General features: G+C 41.8%; 1 protein-coding gene across 1 annotated transcript; it reads left to right on the top strand.

Moving 5' to 3' along the window:
* Positions 1–254: 254 nt before the first annotated feature.
* Positions 255–7167, top strand: MPST (mercaptopyruvate sulfurtransferase). Its single transcript, XM_070946760.1, has 3 exons — positions 255–355; positions 3940–4585; positions 6504–7167. The coding sequence occupies exons 2-3, from the start codon at positions 3991–3993 to the stop codon at positions 6800–6802; spliced, it is 894 nt and encodes a 297-aa protein (XP_070802861.1). The 5' UTR covers positions 255–355; positions 3940–3990; the 3' UTR covers positions 6803–7167.
* Positions 7168–9538: the final 2371 nt, after the last annotated feature.

Raw genomic sequence — 9538 nt, 5'->3', positions numbered from 1 at the left:
TGGGGGGGAAGCAAATCAAATATTAATTTTCTCTCCAAAAATGAGCGGATCATGGGGCGAGTAGTCAGTCAGATGTCACGAGGATTGAAGAAAAAAGTCGTGAGCGATCCCAGTTAGATGAGGGACCGACCTCCATGTGCGAGTTCATGGGTTTTCTGCTAATTTTCTCCCCCCCCTTTTTTTTTTGCCCCAGTTGGTTTCGCCCTGACAAGCCTTCCTTTCACTGGATACCAAAGTGGGACGTGGTCCTTTTCTCCGCCCTGGAGGTAGAACAAGGAAGGGGGAATAAACTGGTGGGCGAGAAGCGGTTTAGGGGCAACGCTTTGAAGATTCAGAAGCCCGCGAGCCATCCGAGGTAAGAGAAGAGGAAGTGGAGAGGTGGAGGTAGATTGGACTTGTTGGGGAAAAAAACCCCATGAGAGGAACGCTCGCCCATGTGTTCAAAGGGCACTAACCCTGCTAGTTTTCCTCTGGTGGAGGCAGCCTTTCCCTATGGGTTGCTCTCCTCTCTAGCCAACCCTGGAAACCTTTGGACGTTGGATCATAACTCTCAAATCCTTGCTGGCAGAGATGAGGTGCAATAGTCTTCTCTGTATATAGTCTTCTCTTGGCTGAGGAGGATGGGAGCTGCACTGCAACACCTGTTGGGGTTGCCAGATTGGGCCAGCTCAGAAAAACTGTCTCTGTCTTGGAGAAGGAAATAAATTGTTTATTATACACCAGTTCCGTGCTTGGTGCAGTGTTTCTACTGCAAATCTTCAATTGGGGAATTGGAAGCTTTGGCGTTTTTGTGGATGGAGAACTCTTGGGGGAAGAGAGAGATGAAATCTTTCCCCACCTTTAGGAGACTTTTTTCCCCCCTGTTCCTGTCAAAGAAACTGTCTAATTTGAAGTAGCAAAATCCATTGATATGAACCAATCTGCTCTGAACAAAATGGGAGTGCCTCTGAATATTTGCACAGCATCTTCCTGCTTAGCTTTAACAAAGAGACTCCAGTTCTGTAAAGCTGCAGGTGTGATAAAAAGAAAACCGTTTTTCAGACAGGCTCTTGTCCAGGGCTTGTTCAGGGAAACCTCTGTTTGGCTGATTAATCAAGCAAAACAGGAAACCACTGTTTAACTGATTAATGAAGCAACAGATATTAAAAACAAACAAGCTTATTTTTAAACTACAAGAATTTACAAAGAAAATGATAGTTAGAAGAAGTGAGCTATCCTTTTTTCTGCTGTGCATGGGATGAGAATTATTTTTATTTCCTTATTTCACCTATGAACTCCATATTTCCATATCAGGGTTCAAGGAGGATTGTGTTAAAAAGCAGTTAAATGCAACACAATCCTATAAACAGCATTTAATCATGACAAAATAAAAATGACAATATGAGGTGCATTTTTTAAAAAGAATAGATTATAAAGGAGATAAATAATAAATGTTTCAATACTGAGAAAGCCCAGCCTACTCAGCTGCTGTTATAGAAGTTATGATTTAGATTTTAGATCATCATGAAGAATGTGCAGGACTTGACCTCACTTCAAAGTCTACCTTTGTTTTTGTAAATCCTGACAACTCTTCCTTTTTTCTTATTTGCTATTGAATATAGACTTCATGGATGTTTTGGGTGACATAAAGAAGAGAACTTGGGCATTACTGTGATGAAAGGATGGGTTTTAAATAAAATCCTATGCCAATCTAAATAGCCTTTTCAGAGACAAGTCCAAAAAATGAGAAAGTCAAGCATCTGGAGGGGCCCTTTTCACTTTGCATGGATCATTTAATGGTTTCACCCATGGTGAGGTGGACTGCTGAAGATTCCTGGAGCTTTTCCTAAGAGGATGGCTATTCTATTAGAATTCATTTAGAATAGAATTTTTTATTGGCCAAGTGTGATTGGACACACAAGGAATTTGTCTTGGTGCATACGCTCTCTGTACATAAAAGAAAAGATACATTCATCAAGAATCATAAGGTACAACATTTAATGATAGTCATAGGGTACAAATAAGCAATCAGGAAACAATATCAATATAAATCGTAAGGATACAAGCAACAAAGTTACAGTCATATAGTCATAAGTGGGACGAGATGGGTGATAGGAACAATGAGATAATGGTAACAGTGATGCAGACTTAGTGAATAGTTTGACAGTGTTGAGGGAATTATTTGTTTAGCAGAGTGATGGCGTTCAGGAAAAAACTGTTCTTGTATCTAGTTGTTCTGGTGTGCATTGCTCTATAGCGTCGTTTTGAGGGTAGGAGTTGAAACAGTTTATGTCTAGGATGCGAGGGGTCTGTAAATATTTTCACAGCCCTCTTTTTGACTCGTGCAGTATACAGGTCCTCAATGGAAGGCAGGTTGGTAGCAATTGTTTTTTCTGCAGTTCTAATTATCTTCTGAAGTCTGTATCTGTCTTGTTGGGTTGCGGAACCAAACCAGACAGTTATAGAGGTGCAGGTGACAGACTCAATAATTCCTCTGTAGAACTGTAGAACTGTATCAGCAGCTCCTTGGGCTGTGCTGAGTTGGCACAGAAAGAACATTCTTTGTTGTGCTTTTTTGATGACGTTTTTGATGTTAGCTGTCCATTTTAGATCTTGCGATATAGTAGAACCTAGAAATTTGAAGGTCTCTACTGTTGATACTGTGTTGTCTAGTATTGTGAGAGGTGGAAGTATGGAAGGGTTTCTCCTAAAGTCTACCACCATTTCTATGGTTTTGAGTGTGTTCAGTTCCAGATTGTTCCAGTCACACCACAAGGCTAGTTATTCAACCTCCCATTTGTATGCGGATTCATCATTGTCTTGAATGGGACCGATTTTTATTATACGCAGAAATAAGTAGGTTTTTTAGTGAAGAAATGTATGACGATGATATTTTACCTTCACTAATTAAACTGTGTTGTTATAACAATTCTAATGTTATCCCTGTGTTTGTGCCCAGAACTTTGTTTACACAATCCTGTTGATGCTTGGATTTATAAATGGTTTTATAGTTTGACGGCATAATAGTGTAGAAACATTATTAGTCTCTCCCTGGAAGAAAAAGCAAAAATGTTGCCACTGCTATACTTTGTCAAGTGACCTTGTTAGCATTGTTTAACCATAGTGTTCTTTGAACTGTAATAAATCATATCCATTTATTATTTATTTGATAGATCTGTATAGCAATAGCAATAACACTTAAATACTGGTTTACAGCCCTGTCTAAGAAGTTTATAGAGTCAGCATATTATCCCCTACAATCTGAGTCTTCATTTTACCAACCTCGGAAGGATGGAAGGCTGAGTCAACTTTGAGCTGGTGAGGATTGAATTCTTAGTAGTCAGCAGAATTAGCCTGCAATACTGCATTCTAACCACTGCGCCACCACAGCATTCTACTTTTCTTCCAGGAGCTCAAGGTAGTGTGCATTGTTCCCCGTCTTCTGAGTTTTTCCCCACAAAAATTGCTCTATGAAGTTGGGCTGAGCAAGAATGACCAGGCAAAGAACACAGACATACAGACACACACAGACACAGACGCAGACGCAGACACAGACACACACACACACACACACACACACACAGAGGACTTTCACAGTTTGGGAACCATCTCAAGGGAGCAAGGGAATTTAAGCATCTATGGTTTTCTATAATGGCCTCCCCGAATGTCTACTTCAAATTACATCACTTGTGAGATGCCACCAATGGGGGTGAGGCTTTTTTCAGCATAGATGTAGATTTCACAATAGATTCCCATCCTCCTGGCAATTTTTTTTCCTTCGACCAACAAAGCAATTTTGTATTGATTATAGCAAGAACATTACATCTTAACTTAGCCACAGAGTTGGCTAGACTTGCTGTTTCGTTCAGGAGTAACTACCTACTTGTTATAATGCCTGGGTGTTTTTTTTCTCTTGTGAGGATGATCCTAATTTGCTGTATTGTCTTCCTTCACCTTCAGTGCCGGAGGAAATTCCAGGTGACATCCAAACCAAAACAGCCTGTGAGTGCCATGTCTCAGCAGCTTCTCTACCGGGCATTGGTGACTGCTAAATGGGTATCAGAAGTTATCAAGTCTCCTCAAACTGGATCGTCTGTGAAGCTCTTGGATGCCTCTTGGTACCTCCCCAAAATGAAACGTAATCCCCACAGAGAGTTTGAAGATCGCCATATTCCAGGAGCCGCTTTCTTCGACATTGATCATTGCAGTGATCGCACATCACCTTATGATCATATGCTTCCCAGTGCAACAGATTTTGCAGAGTACGTGGGCAAACTAGGAGTGAGCAGTGATTGTCATGTTGTGGTGTATGATGCAAGTGACCAGGGCTTGTTCTCGGCTCCCCGAGTCTGGTGGATGTTCCGAGCTTTTGGCCATGATGCGGTTTCCCTTCTAAATGGTGGGCTGAAGAACTGGATGAAAGAGGGGTATCCTGTCAGCTCTGGAAAGAGTCATCCTGCTGCTGCTGAATTTCGTGCTTCTCTGGATAAATCAATGGTGAAGACCTATGAGCAGGTGAAGGAGAACATTGACTCACGCCGGTTCCAAGTAGTCGATGCACGAGCTGCTGGAAGGTACGCTGGGACGGAACCAGAGCCCCGAGAAGGTAATGGTTTCTTTACGTTTGGAGGGTAGATGTGGTGGAATGTAGTCTGGATTCCCAGGAGGAAGGGGCTGCATTCTAGAGACAGTGAAGTTTAGGTAGTTCAGATAGTTTGAAGAGGTAGAGGAAGAGGCTCAAGAAAATTCCTCCCTTGAAGTTCTCGGAGTATATCTTTATTGGTGCAAATAGCTCCTTTAGTATAGCAAGATTTCTGTCTATTTGAGGAACAATAAAGGAGATTGCTTTGGAGTAACTCAGTGTGTCTTTTGATTTTGGAGCCTGACAGAATTGTTGGGCTGGTTTAGCTCTGAGATTAAAAGCTCTGATTTTAAAACTTTATGTTAAAAAGGGAAGTTTTGCAAACTGCCAGCACTTCAAGATAGAAGAGATTAGGAAACCAATGACACGTAGGTCAATACTATTTTTACTGTTGAGCTATAGTAACAGAATCTTGCAAATCTGATTATGCTTCCCCCCTTCCTCCCTTTATCTACCTGTTTCCCAAAAAATAAGACCCTGTCTTATATTTTTTTGAACCCTGAAATAAGCGCTTGGCTTTATTGCCATGCGCTCAAAAGCCCGATTGGGCTTATTATCAGGGGATGTCTGATTTTGGGGGAAACAGAGTATGTTTTGATTCAAGGTGCTGGTTATTACCTATAAAGCCCTACATGGCCTAGGCCTGGGGTACCTGATGGACCATCTGCGGCCAGCGACAGCTCCCCATTGCCCGGTGCGTTCCCACAGAGAGGGCCTCCTTGGAATGCTGTTGGCCAGGCAGTGTCGTCTGGCGACTCCTAGGGAACGGGCTTTCTCTGTGGGCGCATCTATCTTATGGAATCAACTCCCCCTGGAGCTCCGGGTGGTGCCTGACCTGCGCTCTTTCCGCCATGACCTTAAGACATGGTTATTTCTCCAGGCCGAATTGGACTGTAGGAGTTTTTAAGGGGAGTTTTAATGGTTTTTAACACTTAATATTGATTTTGTCTTTTTTTATTGCTGTGAGCCGCCCTGAATGCTTTCCGGAGAGAGGGCGGCATATAAGCTTAATTAATAAATGATAAATGTGTGAACTAGGGAGGAGGGGCTTGTCTGAGGTGTTCATTTCAGTTTTTGCCCAGATTTGGGCTCCCTTTCATCTGACTGTTAATTTAGTAGCGGCTCTTCCTGCTGTTTTTCAAGGCCATTTTCTCTGACCTCTCAAGTCAAGAGGAAATGTCTATATACCAGTAGTTCCTCCTAATAAGGATGTTGTTGAAAGGAGAGGGTGGGGCATTATTTATTTATACAGTATATCAAACGGCAGTAATTTATGCATTACTACTGTGTATAATAAAATGTGTATGGGATTAACAGAACAGGCAGAGGTTGGGCTGTCATTATTCCTAATATCATACTAGCTGCATTTGATTTTCATCTTTGCTGCATCTTTCACTCTTTGTAGGAGAAAGATGAAGTACAAGGTGATTGGACTGCCAAAAATTGTCAAATGGCTTCAGATTTTTACAACTTTATTAGGTGTCAAATAAAGTTTTTTTCTGCACACTAGAGAACTAGGAACAGTCAGTCATGAGGAACAGAACATGTTCCTCATGTTTTCCAGCAGATGGGTGATATTAGTTAACCTCACCTTATATTATGGTTTACTGGGGCAAATGGGAAGGGGGGATTCATCCTTTACCATTAGTATAAACCAGTATTTTTCAAACGGACAAGTTTCAGATACATGGACTTCAGTTCCCAGAATTTCCCAGCAATCATGCCTACTTAAAAACTTAGCTCTATGTATAGGATTTCAAGGTTTACTACATACAGAATCCATGTGTGTGTGTGTGCACATTATTTCTAAATTGTGTTTCTCATTTTGCAATTTTGTTGAATGAATTTTAATAATATTTCATTTTTTTCAAACTTTCTCCAGGAATCGAACCTGGTCACATCCCTGGCTCTGTGAACTTTCCTTTCACAGAATTCCTCACTGAGGCAGGCTTGGAGAAAAGCCCAGAAACTATCCAAAGCTTGTTTCAAGAGAAGAAAGTAGACCTCTCCAAACCTCTTGTGGCTACTTGTGGCTCAGGAGTCACCGCTTGCCACGTGGCATTAGGAGCATATCTGTGTGGGAAGTCCGATGTGGCCATTTATGATGGGGCTTGGGTAGAGTGGTTCATGCGCGCACAGCCTGAAGACATCATCTCAGAGAGGATAGGGAAGAGCCTCTGAAGCACAGCTTTCTGCTAAGACAGAAACATTAGAGAAGGGGCTGTCCTTCAAGATGTTCTACCTGTTGAGTGAAATGTTTTGATAATGAATTGTGGGATTTGCCATTCTTTTGCTTGTCTCCATTGCCATGTATAGATACTGCCCATTTTTCATAGCAAAGAAAGCATTAATTATGGGAAGATCAAATTAGAGGTCCAGGTAGAACACACGTACTCTGGAGATTTGCAACCACAAAAAAGAAGTTTGCTTTTTAAGGGGATTAATTTTGCACTGTAACTATGGCAAATTGTGTCATGCTCCTGGCTATTTAGTATTAATTGTTCCTCCACTGAGTCCTGTAATTTGGTTTCTATTCATTTTCATGAAAATGCCATAGTACAAACATTTTTAAATCAAAAGCATTTTGGTGTCCTTAACGATTCATTACTTTATTTTGTGTTCTTATCCTGAAGTGGGTCAAATTCTGAAAACTTCTGTCCGTGCCAGTTTGTGTAGTGAACTGCAGTTTGAATTCAGCTAGTTCTAGACTAGACCAAATAGAAAATGTTTGTTCAGCTACCTAGTTCCTTTAGCCACTCTTCATAGGATTTAGTCACCAGACTCCTTATCATCTTTGATATTATCTGTTGTTGGCCATTTTTTCTCTCATCTCATCCCATAAAAGCTTTATGCCATCAGGAACCAATACCTGAAGGAATACGATGACATATCTTGACATACCCCACCACAAATTAAATTCTCTAACTCTTTCTTCCAAATCTCCACTCTCTAACAAAAAGCACCATCTCATTCTCTGAAATCCAACCTCACAGAAGCTAAAACATCATTTTACTGGCTCCAGAAAATTGCACCCCAATAACACTAATTCTGCCCCACTTTCAGCTCCATTAAGTCTTAGTCCAGGCATTCCTGCCAAATCCTAAACCAGGGGTCTGCAACCTTAAACACTCAAAGAGCCATTTGGACCCGTTTCCCACAGAAAAGAAACACCTTGGTCACTCAGAGAGATGCACGACTTGCTCTCCACCCCGGGACACTGGCTTGGCCTGACTGTGGCCAATGCCGCTGTTGTTGCCACCTCCATAGTCTGCCCACTGCTCTCACAGTGCCTTGCGCAGCACAGTTAAATTTAGCACGCTTCACAATGTGGGGAGATGGTGTCCCCTCCTCCTCCTGGAGCCCATTACGATGCAGAGCATTAGTTGCAGCCGGGCTAGGCCAGTGTCTTGGGGCAGAGAGCAAGTCGCGCATCTCCCCGAATGACCGAGGTCTGCGTGACACCTACAAGGGCTGGAAGAAGCGCCTGCGAGATATGGCGAGTACAGGTATACTTTGCTCCTGCTCTGGAATATGGAGCGAGTTTTCATCCCCTGCCATTGCCCTTACCTTCTCAGGCCAGGCGAGGAGTGACTGGGAGGGGAAGGCGAGGGGCGGGGCCAGCCAGTGGTGGGTTAAATGGACAGGGAGTCACAGCAGGGGGACGAAAGAGCCGAATGCGGCTCCAGAGCCGCAGGTTGCAGACACCGGTTCTAAACCATGCTACAGAATAACCCCACCATAGAAGTACTGATCTTTCAATACTAACTGCTAACTCCAGCTTTTATTCAGATAGGTCACCTGGTAGTGAACCAAATATAAGTAAATTGAAGAGATAAGCTGTGTGATGTGGCATTTGCTATGAGGGAAAAATGACATATACTGTACTGAGCTCTGAAAATTACCTTAGTACATAGGAGAAAGATTTCAGTCTAGACAATCTGAAAGAGAAATATGAGTCCAAAGCTGGAACCAGCACTGGAGAAAGCATATCAGAATTGACCAACCCCCTCCAAGTCTCTGCAACTAAAGGCAGGAGAGGGGGACTTTCAGACTTGCAAGATTCTATTACTTTAACTTTACAATAGAGGTAATTGGGTTTTGGTTGTCTGGTCTGCATTTGAAAAGCTGACATATTCTTAATTAAGCTCCATGCTTTTGAAAGGAGAAATTAAAGCAGTGGTTTACAGTACAAATCTAGGGAACGGGTTTTTTTAAGGAAAGAAATTACATGTGTTGGACATCCCTGAACTGTAGAAGTTCAGTTTTCCAGTTTACTGAATGGGGTTTAGGAAATTATGACATTCTTGTTTTTAGAAATGACCCAATACAGATATCTCTAGAAAGAAAAGAGATACTGAATCTTACAACCTTCTTGGCAAAATAGAATAGTGATGTAATGATGCTATAAATAAGATTTAACCCTGGATATGTTTGTCCAGTAGACTATCAAAAGATTATTAAAAAATCAATCCACCAGTTCCCTAAATGGCACTCAAGGAGCCTTACGATTAACTTAAAAATTTGGAATATCATCCTAAAAATTTGGAATATCATCCAATTCCCAGATCTAGTGAAAATTCATTCACCTTGTAGGAAGGTTCTCAGTTCTCAGCCATTAAAATGTGTTTAAAAAAACATTTTTCAACCTTGGCAACTTTAAAATGGGTGGACTTTTATTGAAACATGCTGACTGGGAAAATCTGGGAGTTGAAATCCACTCATCTTTAAAAAAAAGTTGCCAAGACCGAGAAACCCTGCTTTAAATTGTTCCTGCTCTTTCTGCCTAAAAAGATCGTTGAGTTGTCATCCAAAGGAAACTCGGCAAAGAATCCTGTCACTCAAGTATGACAACATCCCGCGTGCTTGATTTTTGGGTCCCCCGGCTAAAGTCTGAAATGCGCGCTAGCCCTTGAAACA

Source organism: Pituophis catenifer, unplaced genomic scaffold (genome assembly GCF_029215685.1).
Source record: "Pituophis catenifer annectens isolate HBS135680 unplaced genomic scaffold, rPitCat1.0.hap2 SCAF_7, whole genome shotgun sequence".
Taxonomy (NCBI): Eukaryota; Metazoa; Chordata; class Lepidosauria; order Squamata; family Colubridae; genus Pituophis; species Pituophis catenifer.
The sequence above is the reverse complement of the archived record's forward strand: the minus strand, read 5'-3'. Positions and strand labels throughout refer to the sequence as shown.